The 20,236-nt window shown below is 43.2% G+C and overlaps 1 protein-coding gene across 1 annotated transcript in view; it reads right to left on the bottom strand.

The window, feature by feature from the left end:
• LOC121864450 (transcriptional repressor scratch 2-like) overlaps positions 1 to 11,258 on the bottom strand; it is a 37,373-nt gene extending 26,115 nt beyond the window's left edge. The window contains exon 1 of the mRNA XM_042363477.1: positions 10,379 to 11,258. Coding sequence (XP_042219411.1) covers positions 10,379 to 10,580 — 202 coding nt within the window. The 5' untranslated portion in view covers positions 10,581 to 11,258. The remainder of the gene's footprint in view (positions 1 to 10,378) is intronic.
• Between the last annotated feature and the right edge of the window lie 8,978 nt (positions 11,259 to 20,236).

The following is a 20,236-nucleotide window of genomic DNA, read 5'->3' as shown; positions in this document are numbered from 1 at the left end:
TCTAATTCCAGTAAGTAATTCCTTATTCCAAACTCTCTTAAATACCCGGATACCTTTAAATATCCACACATTATCCCTTAAATACCCACCTACCATCCCTTAAATACCCACATACCATCCTTTCAATACCCACATACCATCCCTTAAATACCCACCTACCTTTAAATACCCACCTACCATCCCTTAAATACCCACATACCATTCCTTAAATACCCACCTACCATCCCTTAAATACCCACCTACCTTTAAATACCCACCTACCATCCCTTAAATACCCACATACCATTCCTTAAATACCCCACATACCATCCTTAAATAACACCTACCTTTAAATACCCACCTACGATCCCTTAAATACCCACACCATCCCTTAAATGCCCACCTACGATCTTAAATACACATACCATCCCTTAAATACCCACCACAGTCCCTTAAGTACCCACACATGCCATCCCCTAATGCCCATATGCATCCCCTCAATGCCACCTCCTTTAAATGCCCACCTACAGTCATAAATGCCCCCATGCCATCCCTTAAATACCCACCTACCTTTAAATACCCACACATTATCCCTTAAATACCCACACATCCCTTAATTACCCACCTATCATCCCTTAAATACCCACCTACCCTTAAATACTCACCTACCATCCCTTAAATACCCACCTACCATCCCTTAAATACCCGCCTACCATCCCTTAAATACCCACCTACCTTTAAATACCCACCTACCATCCCTTAAATACCCTCCTACCATCCCTTAACCCTACAATACCCCTCACTACAACAGGTTAATACAGTATCCGTCTATAAATAGCAGTCACTCCCCTTTGACGTAGGCTGGTGACGACACGGTAAGGTCAGAGTTCAAAGAGACTGACTCCTATAACATAGACTATAATCACAAAAGAGTATCGAACAACCTATGATATTAACTGGTGAGGGAGAGACGTGTGTGTGTGTGTGTGTGTGTGTGTGTGTGTGTGTGTGTGTGTGTGTGTGTGTTGTGTGTGTGTGTGTGTGTGTGTGTGTGTGTGTGTGTGTGTGTGTGTGTGTAAAATTAAGTGTCATTGCTTTAAAGTCATGGAGGTGGGCATTAAATATATATTGTGCCTTTTATACTCTTTTATGCACATGCACACACAAATACCTGCAAACATCACATATACCGCCTACCTACACACACACACACACACACACACACGCCTACAAAATTCAGAATCGTGGTACATCTGAGCATCGTGGATTTAGAACACACACACACACACACACACACACACACACACACACACACACACAGGGAGTTCACTCTTTAATCACAACACAGAACCTACCTATCAGTGACTACCTGGCCGGCAAGGTCTAGCCCGCTACCCGAGTTAGGTTACTACTTTAAATCTACGACTTTTAAAGAGTTAGCCACTTTAAAACTTTTAACCTTGGAAGCGTTAGCCACTTTAAAAAACTACAATTACTGACGTCAGTCCCTTTAAAAACTACAATTACTGACGTCGGTTTCTTTAAAATCTACAATCACTGACGTCAGTCCCTTTAAAATCTACAATTACTGACGTCGGTCCCTTTAAAAACTACAATTACTGACGTCGGTTTCTTTAAAATCTACAATCACTGACGTCGGTACGTTTAAAATCTACAATTACTGACGTCGGTTTCTTTAAAATCTACAATTACTGACGTCGGTTTCTTTAAAATCTACAATTACTAACGTCGGTTCCTTTAAAATCTACAATTACTGACGTCGGTACCTTTAAAAACTACAATTACTGACGTCGGTCCCTTTAAAAACTACAATTACTGACGTCGGTACCTCTAAAAACTACAAGCTCTGACGTCGGTTCCTTTAAAATCTACAATTACTGACGTCGGTACCGCTAAAAACTACAATTACTGACGTCGGTCCCTTTAAAAACTACAATTACTGACGTGGTACCTCTAAAACTACAATTTCTGACGTCGGTCCCTTTAAAATCTACAAGCCTGACGTCGGTCCTTTAAAAACTACAATTACTGACGTCAGTCTTTAAAGCTTCTCAATTACTGACGTCGGTCCTTTAAAAATTACAACAAATAAAGTTGGTTCCTTTAAAAACTACAACAAATAAAGTTAGTCCCTTTAAAAACTACAACAAATAAAGTTAGTCTCTTTAAAAACTACAACAAATAAAGTTAGTCCCTTTAAAAACTACAACAAATAAAGTTAGTCTCTTTAAAAACTACAACAAATAAAGTTAGTCCCATTAAAAACTACAACAAATAAAGTTAGTCCCTTTAAAAACTACAACAAATAAAGTTAGTCCCTTTAAAAACTACAACAAATAAAGTTAGTCCCTTTAAAAACTACAACAAATAAAGTTAGTCTCTTTAAAAACTACAACAAATAAAGTTAGTCCCATTAAAAACTACAACAAATAAAGTTAGTCCCTTTAAAAACTACAACAAATAAAGTTAGTCCCTTTAAAAACTACAACAAATAAAGTTAGTCCCTTTAAAAACTACAACAAATAAAGTTAGTCCCTTTAAAAACTACAACAAATAAAGACTTGGTCGTACATCCTTTCCCACAGTGTACATAAGCGTCACCAGGTTAGGTTATAAAGTACACCTGTTGCCAAGCATTTTTGTACATTCGTGTTACAGTAGACTTTAGTTGTACATTCTTGATCCATTAGTTGTACTTCACTGTTCCATTAGTTGTACTTCACTGTTCCATTAGTTGTACTTCACTGTTCCAATAGTTGTACTTCACTGTTCCATTAGTTGTACTTCACTGTTCCATTAGTTGTACTTCACTGTTCCAATAGTTGTACTTCACTGTTCCATTAGTTGTACTTCACTGTTCCATTAGTTGTACTTCACTGTTCCATTAGTTGTACTTCACTGTTCCATTAGTTGTACTTCACTGTTCCATTAGTTGTACTTCACTGTTCCATTAGTTGTACTTCACTGTTCCATTAGTTGTACTTCACTGATCCAATAGTTGTACTCTTTTCCAGTACGTAGTCTTAAAATACTGTTCCGTTAGTTGTACAATTCCAATAGTTATACAATCTTATTTTAGTTGTATGTCTGTGTTCCAACATTTTTTTTTTTTTTGGTACACCTGAGAGCCAGTTATTTATGGCTCCGGGCGCCAGATATATTTACACACAATACAACAAGAAAAATCTCTCTACATGAGCCACAGTCGAATTTTTTTTTATACCTTCACATACCGAGCAAAAGACAACGCTCACAACTTCTTCCCTAATTTACCCGACACGACCAACGATACGGATTTTTTAGATTCCCACACCTTGTAAATAAAACATCTCCCTACATAATAACAGTTGGTTAATTCCCCAGGGTGATGGAGGTGTTAGAGAGAGGTGCAGAGAGGGCTAGTGGTCCTCCTGTCCGGCATTTTCTCCCTCCCCCCTCCCCCCTCCAACCCCCCATCCCCAAAACAGCGAGCGTAATTCACCCACTCGAGCGAGCAAGTCTTTGTATGCGCAAGTTATTCTGTTTTCTCCGTCGTTTGCATCTCAATTGCTTAGTTAAAGTCAAGAGCCGGATACAACGTAAGCTATTGGGGGTCTTTTCCACGTTAGTTGTTGAACAGGAAGCCAGCGAGGGTGGCTGCTGTAGTTAGCCTTGTTGCCCAGCCTGACCTGGGTGTAGTCCGAGCCTGGATGTAGAGCTTATGTAGTTCTGAGTGTAGAGTTTGTATTGTTCCTGGTGTAGAGTTTGTATAGTCACAGGTGGAGAGTTTGTATAGTCCCAGATGGAGAGTTTGTATAGTCCCAGGTGTAGAGTTCGTATAGTCCCAGGTGGAGAGTTCGTATAGTCCCAGGTGGAGAGTTCGTATAGTCCCAGGTGTAGAGTTCGTATAGTCCCAGGTGGAGAGTTCGTATAGTCCCAGGTGTAGAGTTCGTATAGTCCCAGGTGGAGAGTTCGTATAGTCCCAGGTGGAGAGTTCGTATAATCCCAGATGTAGAGTTAATATAGTCCCAGGTGGAGAGTTCGTATATTCCTAGGTGGTCTGAGGCCGAGGAGCAGCACCTAACCTAACCTAACACCTGGGACACTTCACTCAATTACCAACCTGAACTCATTATAGAGACAATCAGTCCTATACATTAGCTAGTGGGAAACTCCTTAGATCAGGATTATGTTAGGTTTGTGAGGAGACGTTCGTGAATCCAATTTAACATAGAACAAGAATTTTCTTTTTTTTGGCTCGTATCTTTTGTTCACATCACCTCAACAGTGTGTGAAAATTAGTAAATAGATGATCTGTTATATAAATTAAACAAACGAAGCCTAATTTTAAAATGTAAACAATAGTAAATATTAATGACCTGAATACATTTATTTAGAAAGAAAAATAAATTTAAATACTCTTTAAAAGGAAATTATATAAAACAGTTAATCGGATGCTTAATCTGACTATCATGATTAACATGTTTTATACACACACACACACACACACACACGTTCTCTGATATATATATATATATATATATATATATATATATATATATATATATATATATATATATATATATATATATATATATATATATATATATATATATACTTTTTTAAGGGGGGGGTGGGGTAAATTAGCGGTATTTACATATTAACGAGAGTGGTGTGGATCTTGTTTCCTCCCGTATATAGTAACACCAAAATAAATCTTGACGGTTCATAAAAACTTTGTACTAAAACCGCCGTAAAAATAGTAAGTAAGGAAAGAGAAACATCAAGTAAAAAAAAAAAAAAAAAGCTCCCTTTAAATTATATTTAAGCGAAAATAAACTTGTGTTCTGTGTTCATAATCAAACAAGAAAACATCATTCGAGACATCCAGCATGCATGTGTCATAACTCGAGGCCTGGATTGTCTGAGCTTCCCACGATGAATGTTCTTCGTAATTGAAGGCGTTGGACTGCACCCACCTGACTGATTTAAGCCAAACCACAAAAATAACACAAATAAATATCATCAAGATTACACCCAAACGAAGTTAACTTAGACAATCTTCAGTTACGAGGAACTGCCATCATGCAATCCTTTTTGAGACTCTGACCCCCGGGTGAGGGAAAGAATTACAGCAGCGGGGTCTGAGAAACAAGTTGTCCCAGTGAGATTAAATGAGGAAACAATAAGAGCAGTCCAAGGAGCCGAGGCCGTTTAGAACACCAAGTATATAGATGATGTACATGTCCAGTAAATTAATACAAATGTAGTATTAGATGGTGGTGGTGGTGAAGTAATTCCAGGAGAGAGAGAGACTTGTTTGTCTTTCAGTAGTGTTAGTGACAGAATTAAAGTGTTGTAGGATTAAAATAAATGTCCCGAAGTACAAGTAATATCCTCCCAGGTAGTAGCAGTAGTAGTGTGTGATCATTATGACTCCGATATAATGTTGTAAATATCTCTCGTTTTTACATAAACAAGAGACGTGAGTGAGGACCCAGATAGTGACAAGTAAGGGAAGTATTTGTGGTCATAAACAGGCAATAATATATAGTACAGTATAATCCGTATGTGCTATAGAGACGAACCATAATAATTCATAAAACTCCTAAATACATAAAATATCGTAAATTATTATTATTATTATTATTATTATTATTATTATTATTATTATTATTATTATTATTATTATTATCATCATCATCACTTAGGACAAAAAAACTAATGAACCTTATATATAGCAAGAAGAAATATATAATTAATTCGTGATAATAAGTTAAGTAATCACCCCGTAAACGATAGTACTGGCAGGTGAGTTGTATTTGTTTGTTGTAGCTGCTGAGGTTATGAAGCACCAGGTTTTCTTTTAAATTTCCACAACCACAACCAACCTAACCTAACCTAACCTAACCACAACTTTCAACTTTGATTAATGAAAATAAATTTGTTAAATACCTGGAAATTTTTTGTTAGTTATATTTATAAACAGAAAAGCATAAACCAAGTAGGTGCAGTGGTTGTAGGTGCAGTGGTTGTAGGTGTAGTGGTTGTAGGTGCAGTGGTTGTAGGTGTAGTGGTTGTAGGTGCAGTGGTTGTAGGTGTAGTGGTTGTAGGTGCAGTGGTTGTAGGTGCAGTGGTTGTAGGTGTAGTGGTTGTAGGTGCAGTGGTTGTAGGTGTAGTGGTTGTAGGTGCAGTGGTTGTAGGTGTAGTGGTTGTAGGTGCAGTGGTTGTAGGTGCAGTAATAGTGGTTGTAGATGCAGGAATAGTGGTTGTAAATTCAGTGGTTGTAGGTATAGTGGTAGTGGTTGTAGTGTTGTAAATGGTGGAGTACAGTGTTGTGAATGGTGGAGTACAGTGTTGTGGACAGTAGGGTACAGTGTTGTGGATGGTGGAGTACAGTGTTGTGGATGGTGGAGTACAGTGTTGTGGATGGTGGAGTACAGTGTTGTGGATGGTGGAGTACAGTGTTGTGGATGGTGGAGTACAGTGTTGTGGATGGTGGAGTACAGTGTTGTGAATGGTGGATACAGTGTTGTGGAGAGTGGAGTACGGTGTTGTGAATGGTGGATACAGTGTTGTGGAGATGAAGTGCAGTGTTGTTGTGGATGGTGGAGTACAGTGTTGTGGATGGTGGTGTACAGTGTTGTGGATGGTGTAGAACAGTGTTGTAGGTGGTGAGTACAGTGTTGTGGCTGGTTGAGTACAGTGTTGTAGATGATGGAGTACAGTGTTGTGGATGGTGGAGTAGTGTTGTGGATGGTAGAGTACAGTGTTGTGGATGGTAGAGTGCAGTGTTGTGGATATTAGAGTACAGTGTTGTGGATGGTGTTTGGTGTGGATGTTAGAGTACAGTGTTGTGGATGGTGGAGTACAGTGTTGTAGGTGGTGGAGTACAGTGTTGTGGATGGTTGAGTACAGTGTTGTAGATGGTGGAGTACAGTGTTGTGGATGGTGGAGTGGTGTTGTTGTGGATGGTAGAGTACAGTGTTGTGGATGGTAGGTACAGTGTTGTGGATAGTAGAGTGCAGTGTTGTGGATGGTAGAGTACAGTGTTGTGGATGGTGGAGTACAGTGTTGTTGTGGATGGTGGAGTACAGTGTTTGTGGATGGTGTAGAACAGTGTTGTGGGTGGTGGAGTACAGTGTTGTGGATGGTGGAGTACAGTGTTGTGGATGGTAGAGTGGTGTTATTGAATTGGTGGGTACAGTGTTGTGGGTGGTGGAGTACAGTGTTGTGGATGGTGGAGTAGAGTGTTGTGGATGGTGGAGTAGGGAGGTGTTGTGGATGGTGGAGTAGAGTGTTGTGGATGGTGGAGTACAGTGTTGTGGATGGTGGAGTACAGTGTTGTGGATGGTGGAGTACAGTGTTGTCGATGGTGGAGTACAGTGTTGTGGATGGTGGAGTACAGTGTTGTGGATGGTGTAGTACAGTGTACTGGGTCGTGGAGTACAATGTACTGGGTGGTGAAGTACAATATACTAGGTGGTGGAGTACAACATACTGGGTGGTGGAGTACAGTGATGTGGGTGGTGGAGTACAATATAGTGGATGGTGGAGTACAGAACACTGGGTGGTGCTGTACAGTGTACTGGGTGGTTAAGTACAATATACTGGGTGTGGAGTACAATATACTGGGTGGTGGAGTGCAGTGTACTGGGTGGTGGAGTACAATAGACTGGCTGGTGGAGTACAGGTGGCCTGGGTGGTGGACTACAGTGTACTGGGTGGTGGAGTACAATAGACTGGCTGGTGGAGTACAGTGTACTGGGTGGTGGACTACAGTGTACTGGGTGGTGGAGTACAATGTGTACTGGGTGGTGAGTACAATATATTGGGTGGTGAAGTACAATATTCTGGGTGGTGGACCTGCAGAGTACTGGGTGGTTAAGTACAATGTGTGCTGGGTGTGGAGTACAATATGCTGGGTGGTGGAGTACAGTGTGCTGGGTGGTGGACTACAGTGTACTGGAGTAATTAGTGCAATGTGTACTGGGTGGTGAGTACAACACTGGGTGGTGAAGTACAATATTCTGGGTGGTGGACTACAGAGTACTGGGTGAGGTGGAGTACAATGTACTGGGTGGTGGAGTGTACAATATACTGGGTGGTGGAGTACAATATACTGGGTGGTGGAGTACAATATACTGGGTGGTGGAGGACAGTGTACTGGGTCGTGGAGTACAATGTACTGGGTGATGGAGTACAATGTACTAGGTGGTGGAGCACAGTATAATGGGTGGTGGAGTACAGTGTACTGGGTGGTGGAGTACAGTGTACTTGGTGGTGGAGTACACTGTACTGGGTTTTGGAGTACAGTGTACTGGGTGGTGGAGTACAATGCACTGGGTGGAGGAGTACAATATAGTGGGTGGTGGAGTACAATGTACTGGGTGGTGGGTACAATATACTGGGTGGTGGAGTGCAATGTGCTGGGTCGTGGACTACAGTGTGCTGGGTGGTGGAGTACAATGTACTGGGTGGTGAGTACAATATAGGAGGTGGACAGACAGCTGGGTGGTGGAGCACATTGTATTGGGTGGTGGAGTACAATATACTGGGTTATGGAGTACAGTGTACTGGGTGGTGGAGTACAGTGTACTGGGTGGTGGAGTACAGTATACTGAGTTGTGGAGTACAGTGAACTGGTGGGGGGTACAGTGTACTGGGTAGTGGAATACAGTATACTCGGTGGTGGTACATGTGTACCGGGTGGTGGAGTACAGTGTACCCGGGTGGTGATACAGTGGTACAGGTGGGTGGTGGAGTACAGTGTGCTACTAAAGTACAGTGTGTTGGGTGGGTACAGTGTGCTGGGTGGTGGAGTACAGTGTACTGGGTGGTGGAGTACAATGTCTTGTGGTGGAGTGCAATGTGCTGGGTGGTGGAGTACAATGGACTGGGTGGTGGGTGGTATATAGACCTGTACTGGGTGTTGGAGTACAGTGTACTGGGTGGTGGAGTACACTACTGGGTTGTGGAGTACAATATACTGGGTGGTGGAGTACACTACTGGGTGGTGGAGTACACTACTGGGTGGTGGAGTACAAAGTACTGGGTGGTGGAGTACAATGTGTGCTGGGTGGTGGAGTACAGTATACTGGGTGGTGGGTTCAGTGTGTTGGGTGGTGGAGTACAATATGTTGGGTGGTTGGTACAATGTACTTGGTGGTGGAGTAAAGTGTGCTGGAGGGTGGAGTGCAATATAGTGGGTGGTGGAGTACACTGTACTGGGTGGTGGAGTCAATGTACTGGGTGGTGGGTACAGTATACTGGATGGTGGAATACAGTGTATTGGGTGGTGGAGTACAATATACTGGGTGGTTGAGTACACTACTGGGTGGTGGAGTACATTGTATTGGGTGGTGGAGTACAATATGCTGGCTTATGGTACAGTGTACTGGGTGGTGGAGTACAGTGTACAGGTGGTGGAGTACAGTGTGCTGGGTGGTGGAGTACAGTATACTGGGTGGTGGAGTACAGTGTACTGGGTGGTGTGTACAGTGTGCTGTGTGTGAAATACAGTGTGTGCGTGGTGGAGTACAGTACTGGGTGGTGGGTGCAATATTCTGGGTGGGGACAGTGCATATTGCACTGGCTGGGTGGTGGTGGTGTGTGGGTGGTGGAGTACAGTGTGGCTAGTGCTGGAGTACACTGTACTGGTGGTGGAGTGCACAATGTGTGTGTGGTGGGTACAGTGTATTGGGTGGTGGAGCACTGTACTGGGTGGTGGAGTACAGTGTACTAGGTGGTGGGGTGTGTACAGTTACAGTGTGGTGGTGGAGTACTGTACTGGGTGGTGGAGTACAGTGTAGCTAGGGTGGTGGGGTGCACTGTGCTGGGGGTGGGAGTTGCAGTGTGCTAGGTGGTGGTACACTGTGCTGGTGGTGACAGTGTACTGGTGTTGGAGTACAGTGTACTGGGTGGTGAGTACAGTGTACTGGGTGGTGGGGTACAGTGTACTGGGTGGTGGGTACAGTGTGCTGGGTGGTGGAACAGTGTACTGGGTGGTGAAGTACAGTGTGCTGGGTGGGAGTACAGTGTGCTGGGTGGTGGAGTATAGTGTGCTGGGTGGTGGGGTACAGTGTACTGGGTGGGGAATTGCAGTGTGCTGGGTGGTGGAGTATAGTGTGCTGGGTGGTGGGGTACAGTGTGCTGGGTGGTGGAGTATAGTGTGCTGGTGGTGAGTACAGTGTACTGGGTGGTGGGAGTACACTGTGCTGGTTTGATACAGTGTACTAGGTGTTGAATTACAGTGTGCTAGGTGTTGGAGTACAGTGTACTGGGTGGTGGAGTACAGTGTACTGGGTGGTGGGGTACAGTGTACTGGGTGGTGGGGTACAGTGTACTGGGTGGTGGGGTACAGTGTACTGGGTGCTAGAGTAGTTTGTTTATCACTTACGGGTCTGTGCCTCCTGATCCGCTATATCTGGGGGTGTGGGCGGGGCGGGGGCGGCGGCCGTGGGTGAGGTGGGGGCGGCGCACCCCTTGCTTCCCCCTTCGCGGGAGAGGGGGACCTTCTTGACGAGGTAGCAGCGGGGCATGGCGGTGTCGCTGCCCTGATGGGGGGAAAGCAGGCAGGAGACAGCGTGGGGGGCCGACATTCAGGCTGGTAGTTAAGGGGTGGCGTGGTAGCCTGCCCGTGACACCTTCACCCTGTAGGTTCCCTGGACACGTCCACGCTGCCGGGGGAGGCACACCTCTCACAACGACTCGCCCTTCACACCAGTATTCAGCATAGCCACCATGAATATATTGCCACTCTTAGTAGGGGATCACATTTTTTTTCCAGACACACCATATTCAATACACACCAGCTGGAGGAAACATTGTGAGGTGTCGCATGTTGCACATGATACTGGAGCACACGCGAAGCCGACTTGCATAGCAACAGTATTGTGGATTAGGGGCTCCACACAGCCACATCAGGAGCGGGGGAGCCTTGTGTGAGGTTCGTTGTGCATGTTGCAGTAAAGGCACGAGGTGAGCAGGCCAGGCCACCCAACAGGGCCCCGGCGTGTCCTCGGTCACCTCACTACCACCTGTTTCACTGGAAGCAACAATTGTCAGCCACCACAGCCGCAGCCACCCAGCATGGACACCTTCGACGTGTTGCTCCTGTTGATGACGCAGCTCCCGCGCTGCTGCTCCAGTTGTGCCTCCCCCTCCACACCCTCAGCCCTTACGCCCGCCGCTACAGCCGCCACAACCGCGATCCTGGCCGTAGTTTTGCCCGCAGAAGTAAGAGTCTGCTCCCCGGCCTTGTTCGCTCCGACATTACCACCACCTCCCTGTTCCCTGGACGCGCACGCGCTTCTGCCTCCTTGTCCCACAATGATTCACACGTTTCACCTCCCAAGTCCACCACAACCGTCCCACAATTCATTGACATATATACCGTAACTTTAGGTAGTTTCAGAAAAGTTCATATCCCTAAGGTTTGCTTCTGTAACTTTAAGAAAAAGTATGTGTGTAGTTATTATGTACGGGGCGAACAAGAAGGCCTTCTGTAGATAGCTACTCGATAGAGATAATAGAATTTTCTTTGGATTTGGTTCCAAATCGCTAGTACAATAGAGACTCGTTCTGAAACGTAACCGAGCTTATACGACGAAAGGGAATCCACAGACTTAAAGTGTCATATTTTCTTACGTATTGTCAATATTTTGGCGCGACTTTGTAATTGTTCTTAAATCCTGTTTAATGAATACGGAAACGAAACAGTTGGCAGTAAGAGAAAAATGACCTTGGTAACGAAACAGCGGAGCCATAGCCGTATATTCGAGGATCAATATTTGGGGAGCGCGTCACCTGTTCCTCAAAGCTGGCGCGTGAGCCTGCAACACAGAGACAGTCTTGCCACTGCTGTGAGCTTCCTAACCGGACTGCCCACTATTTACCTCACTCACAAAATAACTGGTCATATGATTTACATTATTTTGATGATTCAGATATAATCTAATAAAGTATGAAAACTTCACTTCCATAATATATACATTCAGATTAAAGACAACATTAGGTCAGTGCATAGTCGTGAACTTGAGTCTGGTAACACTGACTCCGGACCCAAGGAAAACACACGGTTGCCGAATACTGCAGTAAAACGCGACTCTTCAGATGCCACCAAACTTTTAAACCCCATCCATTTTTATTATTCCTATCCTCTATGTTATTGAACCATGACCATGCGCAATAATTAGTTGATAATATTGACTGAGAGAAAATATACCAATGATAATTGATTATAGCAGACGGACGAACATAAGAACTTAAAGGACCACTTGTGATTATTTTTAAAAACGGACCCCTTAACTTCCGGCACGTGGTGTAACAAATACCCCGTACTACACACACACAAAAAAATTACTATTAATACACACAAGTTGAAAACCAACCCTTCAAGTTTGTTTTCCGACTGAAAAAATATTCCTACTTCAATGTTGATTTGTCATTAGTTAGTACTGGAGGTCCTCTTGGCGTTATAATGTACAAGTACCTATTCATACTTCGTCATTATAATGTTTTAAATCAACAGGAGTACTTACGACTCAAGTCACACGGGCGTCTCCTGCCAGTACACGTCGACACAACTGGCGACAACCGACACACTTGACAGACTCCCAATTATCAAAAAAACATTATTTCATGCACTGTACTTGTTGAATTATCGAATAGAAGTTTGGTTTAGGTGGTTAATTAACGTGTGTGTGTGTGTTTGTGATAGAAATAATTAAACTATTTTATTTACTCAAATAAAAAAAAAATAAAAAAATTGCCTTATGTACAAAGTTAATCACCGCAGAAGTGAGTGAGTCACCTTGGACTCGGAAGTAATACTCAACTCAAATATTCGCCAGTTAATTTTTCCTTTAACTGGCAATGAGCCACTGAACCAGTTACGGTTGTCTAAATTTAATGTCGACGCTGTAAATTTTTGCCGTATCTGTAATGTTTTTTCTCACAGGTAGTTTTAACAACACGAATGACAAGATTATTGATCAGTAACTACTATACTTTAGTGAAGCTTGAAGCGCCATCCCTCATGGCTGATACAGTAGTTGTACCTGATAGTTTTTTTTTTGGTTACCGCTACAACGTTTCCATTTTCTTTAATTCTCTTTTATTGGGGGTCTTCTCTATTTTATCACACTTGCTTGTCTTATTTATTATTATTTGTATTATTTGTATTAGTGTTACCAGTTTTATTACAGTATTAATAAATATGAAAGGATTTGGATTTATTGAAGACCCAGTGGAGATACCAGCATATACAGATCCCGTCTCTCCAAACACCAGATTATGGTTTCCATTGAACATTAATAAAACAGGTTTTTCAAAGACCAGTGATGAGAATGAACTAATATTAAAGAAGCCATTAACTTGAAGGTAAATGCTACAAATACGAATATTAAATCAAATGGAATAAAATTTAAGTGACAATGACTTAATGGATTATATCGAGGAGTCAGAGCTGGCACAATATTACTTTTCTTTTTTATCCTATTCACCACTGATCGGCTCTTTAGCCGCTTGGGCGGTTGGTCACGTCTCTGTTGGCAGGTACTGGGCATGCACTGGCTCAACAATGTATCTGTGTCTGCGCCAGATTTGGTCAAGTCTGGATTTGAATGAGCTCACACTCGGTGCCGTCACAACACTCTCTGGCAGATTGTTCTAAGAGTTTACAATTCCCATTACGAAAAAGTTACCCCTCACAGTTTTCTGGAGTTGTGGCTTCCTCAGCCTTGAGTTGTGACCCCTTGTGGGGCGGGCGTCCGCCAGGGCCACGTTCTTTTCACCCAAAAGGAAGGCCGACAGTATCCTTGGTTTTCATTTCACCCCTGGCATACACATAAAAGGATTTGGGCTAATTTCATCTCGATGCCGTTTGGTTGATCTAATTTCCTGACTGGCCATATTTAGGGCTCTTTTGTTTACTCTAATAGTCTACATGATTTCCTGTGCTCCGGTATTTCTTCCACATATTGTATTTCTTCTTGTAGGCTTCCCTAGATTTGTGATTCATCTACTTGGTCTTATTCCATCTTCTCTTTATTTTCTTGGGTATACATTCATTAACTGTTAACTCAAGGATTTCTCTAGCATTGATTTTTCTGTCTGACTCCTCTCTAACAATTTCCTCCCAGTTAATTCTCTGTAGATTGTCTCTCATGAGCTGGTTATCTCCGTGGTTGAGGTCATAGTATTCCTGCTCGTCTACTTTCTCTGGACCATCAAAGAATGTATTCCATCTTAGTATGTTGTGGTCAATGGTCGGTGTTGGTTTCTTCTCGACATGGACCTCATCCACCGCAGCCTCCTGAGTCGTCAAGAGTAACAGCCGTTTTCTCACTCGTTCGGGAGATAGGTGAACACGTTCAGAAGCTAGCTCCGACACATCAATGGGTTTATTAAATTTGTTTCCGAGGCCTCTCACACCAGCCCGACACTTGTTCTGTGAAGAATGAGTCTTGTATGAGATCAACGAATTCTTCTCCCTCGGCTTGTGTGGTAAGATTCACCCAGTCTGTTGTCTCATGATTAAAGTCTCCCATGATGAAGGCTTGTGCTCTGAATGCTGTCTGTATGAAAATAAACATCTGCTACTTCCTCCCCCGAAGGTGAGTCAGTCCTATACACACACCTACTGTCACCTTGCTTTTGTTTTGAGCTATCAAATCACATCAAATAGATTCGAATGATCCCATTTTTTTAGCTTGTCATTAATGGTTGCTCTCAGGTGCTCCTTCACATACAGTAGTACACCACCACCTCTTGTGGCCCTGTATTTTCTGAATGGTGGGTGATAACCTGGTAAATAAAATTCACTCTAACACATCTCGACCCCACAACTCGACTGAGCAATGGATTCTGATGTGCTTATAGAATTCTTTTAAGTCACCCCTTGTCCGTCAATAATTTAAGCTAGGCAACTGCGTTCCAATCTTTGCGGGTACCTGAGGTGCTAGGCTCGGGCGCCAGCCTGGTGACCCTCTTTTGGACGTTCTCAGTCATTTGACAGTCTCGAGCGTATCTCGGGGACCAGACAAGATGACAGTAGTATTGGAACGATATTTCTGAGTCCTACAAGTTTACATGCTTGATTTATTTTTTTCCACAGTAGTCAGAGGACTTCAGTTCGTTGTCAGCATGCACACCAAGGTTCTTTTCACATTTGGTCTCGGTTAATTAATTATGTTTCTTTGTCACTTTAGATTGTGATACTCCCCTCTTACAATTGGTATGACCTAGGTTGCAACGTTGAATCTTAACAGCCATTCCTCTGACCACCCATGAAGTTAACAGAGATCATCTTGTAATGCTCCACAGTCCGTTTGGTTCTTAACTTCCCAGAATAATTTAAAGTCGTCAGCAAGCATTTGTGTAGAAGAATGAAGAATATCTCGAATATCATTTGTGAAGCAAACAAACAACAACGGTCCCAGCATATAATGCTCTGTGGTATCCCTCTTGTCACGGGTACATATGACGGTTTCGTGCCATTAATCAACACACACATACTGCTTGTAGTCATGAAGAAAGTGTTTGATCCATGCAAGGGCGTTCCCTCAAATTCCTTACCCTTCTTAACCTTTCATGAAGTACGCTATCAAATGTCATTGCAAACTCAAGGTATATACAGTACACATAGTGTCAATGTAGGCGCCACGCTTCAGAATCTGTGTCCACACATCCAGCAACTCAAGTAATTGCGTCAAGCTGAAGTGTCCAGTCGTAAAACCGTAATGGCGTTCCTTTACGAGGTTGTTCCATCACAGCGTCGCACATAATGCTCTCTAGTACCTTACACATTATGTTGGTGAAATACACCAGCCTGTAATTGTTCGTCAAGCGGTGATCTCCTTGTTTGAATGTTGGGTTCAAATATGCCATTTCCCTATCCATTTTAACGTGTACGTGTACGTGTGTGTGTGTGTGTGTGTGTGTGTGTGTGTGTGTGTGTGTGTGTGTGTGTGTGTGTGTGTGTGTGTGTGTGTGTGTGTGTGTGTGTGTGTGTGTGTGTGTGTGTGTGTGTGTGTGTGTGTGTGTGTGTGTGTGTGTGTGTGTGTGTGTGTGTGTGTGTGTGTGTGTGTGTGTGTGTGTGTGTGTGTGTGTGTGTGTGTGTGTGTGTGTGTGTGTGTGTGTGTGTGTGTGTGTGTGTGTGTGTGTGTGTGTGTGTGTGTGTGTGTGTGTGTGTGTGTGTGTGTGTGTGTGTGTGTGTGTGTGTGTGTGTGTGTGTGTGTGTGTGTGTGTGTGTGTGTGTGTGTGTGTGTGTGTGTGTGTGTGTGTGTGTGTGTGTGTGTGTGTGTGTGTGTGTGTGTGTGTGTGTGTGTGTGTGTGTGTGTGTGTGTGTGTGTGTGTGTGTGTGTGTGTGTGTGTGTGTGTGTGTGTGTGTGTGTGTGTGTGTGTGTGTGTGTGTGTGTGTGTGTGTGTGACAATAATTAACGGTTAATTGAACGAGCATGGCAGCCGGAAGGCTGAAAATATACAGTTGCATCATTGGGAATGGGTCTCTTGATTTACAAATAATATACAAGTAACAATAGTGACACAAATATGATGTATAATGACTAGGTGGGGAGAAGGTCATATACTACAGGCTATTTCATCATAGTGACAGTGCAAAAAGGTTAGATTGACTGGGGGTGATTACAAGTTATTGATAATTTTTATAATGGCGTGCGTGCGTGTGCGTGTGCGTGCGTGCGCGCGCGCGCGCGTGTGTGTGTGCGCGCGTGTGTGCGCGCGCACACACTACACAGGGTGGTGATATGCGTCTAGTGTGGCAGCATTATGTTAGTGTTAAGGTGCAAGCACTTCTTGCTCCCTCTCGCTTTCAGCTGCCGCCGCTGGCTAGCCCTCGTGGCGAACAGGGAAGCAACTTGCATAAGTCTTCCCCTGCCAGTACACAGCCTCCTCACCATCAAGACTCTTGCTGTGCCTACACGTGGTAACACACGGTAACTGGGTGCCTCGTGGGCCCAGGCTAGACAAGCAGGGGATCTCGGAGTAGCAGTGAACCCCAGAGGGATGGCGCACAGGCAAAGCCTCAGGGCCTGATGGAATCCCAGCCGAGGTGTATAAAACAGGAGGACCTCTACTTACCAACCGTCTCCACTCTCTCCTGGAGAATATATGGGAAAAGGAGGAAATCCCGCAAGCTCTTAAAGATGCCTCCAGTGTCAATATTTATAAGAACAAGGGGGACCGGTCAGATTGTGGCAACTACCGCGGGATCTCTAGTGATTTGGTTAGGTTTGTTTTGTTTGGTTTATGTCGCTAATCGCTGTAGCCCTACAAACTGTTGCTATTCCATAAGAGCACTTCTAAAGGTACTACTACACAGTCCTTATTTAATCCTCTCTCACCAAATGAACATTTTTATCTTAGAACAAACGCGTCCTTGAGATCCTGCCAGTATATAACATGGTATAAATGGCGTCTTTCTCGTTAACCTTTACGAAAAACTTTATATGAGTAAAGGTGGAGCATGGATTTTAATGCAATCTCATCAATATATTAATAGGTCTAAATCAAACGTTAAGCGTATTCCCTCTGAAAAGTCATGTTCAAGGCCAACAGATGGAAATGGTAGATATTATCTGTTTCCCGTGAGTATTTCACTTCTAATTTACTATAGATGGTTATCAGATTATTGACGATGAATTTACAGCATATTCATTGATGCAACAGGTGTAGGTTATTTGAACTAAGCACTTGAACATAAATACTAATTATTGGCATTGGACAGAACGTTTGGGTATATTTTTGTTGTTTACTCACATGATGCCAAAAACCGAAGCGTCACCATAACTCGCTCGTGAACTGAAATGGCTTCCCTCATCCGTGTGTGTCTCTTGAAAATTAATGGCCCAACCAATTTCACCAACTCTTCCACCTGAACTGCTGACAATGCGGGTGAAATTACGGAACTGTTGAGCATCTTCTATCTGTAATTCTTTCACAATCCTGTTGTTAGCTCCCAGTTCATCTCATCGTTCCACCCAGTGGTTTATCCAACACTTCCTTTTCTTTTTTTACTTTTTCTTCTCCCGCATCAGCATAACTTTCTGTCACGTCCTCTACCACCCATTGCTACCTACTGACTGAGTCACTGTAGAGTGTAGCTCTAGTCAGGTGGACATACCACTGAGAGTTCTCTCCGACAGCTATTGCCGGGAAGACTCTCGACAGCTGAAGCTCGCAGAAGTTTGTTCTCATGTGGATACACAGATGAGAGAACTAGCAACAGTAACTATCGAGAGTCCTCTCTCAAGTGGAAACGGGCCTTTAGAAAGCACGATTGTAAGCTGCCGTTTTGGTGGTTTCATGATAGGTGCTATTCAGTGCACACTGCACAAACAGATGACCATATCTCCACTGACCGCATTTACTATCGCGCCATCATCGAAGTCCTCAGTTTGGGCTGTCTGTTGCTGCGGTGCATCTCTCACTACACCCGGGCTGGTGGCTGCATGCCGTGCCGGGTCGCTAGTTTGGGTAACCACTCATCCGTTCGTTTGGGACGAGCTGTGCGTCCAAGTCTATAGACCTTGCTGTGTGTATTGCTGCTCCGAGCCCCCGCGTCGGCGACTCGTGTGTGGGGTCAGACCGCCACACTGAAATGTGTAAATTTACATTAAAAGACGTGATCCAATCGTCTAGTAAAAACGGAATGAAGCCGCTGGGTGAGGTTTGGCTATGTTGGACGATATCACATGGGTTGTATTTCAGTATTTGTTTGCTATATCTCATTCATAAAGGACTACACTATTTATAAATTTATCATTATTAATTTTTACCTCGTGTAACTCTAAACCTTTCGTTCTTTTATACAGGTTTTAGATATAATTATTTATTACACAGTGTGGCGTGGCTTGGAGTTGAAAGGGGTATTTTGGATGAAGTGCTCCATAATTTGTGTGTGAAATTTACCAACGAAAATTTTATTCGTATGTACTCTTACAGCTGTAGCTTGTTCTTAAAACTTATAACTAAGCTGTGCGTGTAAAAAACTTAAATCTTGTCATATGGAAAATAAGTAAATGAATTAAATTACCAAAACTTGATCTCTACACAGTGGCCTGGTCGGAAAGTTAAACATTTTCATAAATTCTGGAATAACAACAATTGTGTTCTTGTACCATCGGGGTGTATTGACATGGTCCAGTACTCCCTGGGGGTCATGGTGGGGGGACACTGCTCCCTAAGTCAAGATGGGGTCCCACTAGTCTGGGAAGAAAGCTGAAGGCCGGGAAACACGGACCAGGTGTGCGTGTAGAATGGGGAGATGGAGATTGTCGCCATCCGTAGGGAGGTGCGAGGAACCACTGACCAGTATGGGATCCCGGAAGTGGGGAATGGTGCCCTCTGCCAGGAAGTGAGAAATATTGCTAACGTCTCTGCCAGCCTTTCCTGACCCTTTGTCAATACCAACTTATGATTCATCTCAAGTCACACTCGCTACTGGTCATCGCCGTCATGGAATAAGATGACAGAAATTGCCGACCGGGAATGGTGCTATCCATACTCAAGTGCCAGGTAACATTACGTCTGCAACTCTTGTCTTGCAACCTTTGAAAAACTGAAGTTGTTTTGTTAAACAATTTATTAATTTTGTCGCCGTTTTTTAATATTCGTGCGTTAGGTACAGTACATCTTAATAGTATTTTTAATATTATTGTCATTGTTTTTATTGTATTCATTTCGCATCGGAATTTAAGAACTTTGTTTATTTTTATACAGTAGATATTTCACACACACACACACACACACAAGTAATAAACTATTGGTCGAGGAGCACTCTGCCGAGGTGGTGGAGTAACCCACGATCTGCTGAACACTAGAACAGAGGGGCCATCAGATTAACCCAAACCAGGAAAACTTTTCTATGTTTAACACTAATTATTCCTCAAATAGAATATGACTTCACCTATATGTGAACCTCTGTCCTGCGTGGCAGTGAACAGTGATAACACATTCAGTGTCAAGACCTGCCTGAATTACTCAGAATAGGCAAACTGTACTCAAAGCTTTGCCAATATATTTGTTAACAGTTAAAATCTTCTAAGTTTAAGAATACCGTATTATTTGGTCAGCAGAAAGTTACAGAAATATAAGTTACATTATGGTAGTATTATTTACACGGGTGACTGACTTTTCTTTTTTTAATCTGTAGAGAGATTTACGTATAAGTTTTTAATCTGAAATGATGAATTAGAGAAAGGCAAAATCCTACCCTTATTCTCCTGTGCGTGCT

This window comes from Homarus americanus, unplaced genomic scaffold, assembly GCF_018991925.1.
Source record: "Homarus americanus isolate GMGI-L3 unplaced genomic scaffold, GMGI_Hamer_2.0 scaffold59578, whole genome shotgun sequence".
Lineage (NCBI taxonomy): Eukaryota > Metazoa > Arthropoda > Malacostraca > Decapoda > Nephropidae > Homarus > Homarus americanus.
Note: the sequence above shows the minus strand (reverse complement) of the source record. Positions and strands in the feature narration are given on the sequence as shown.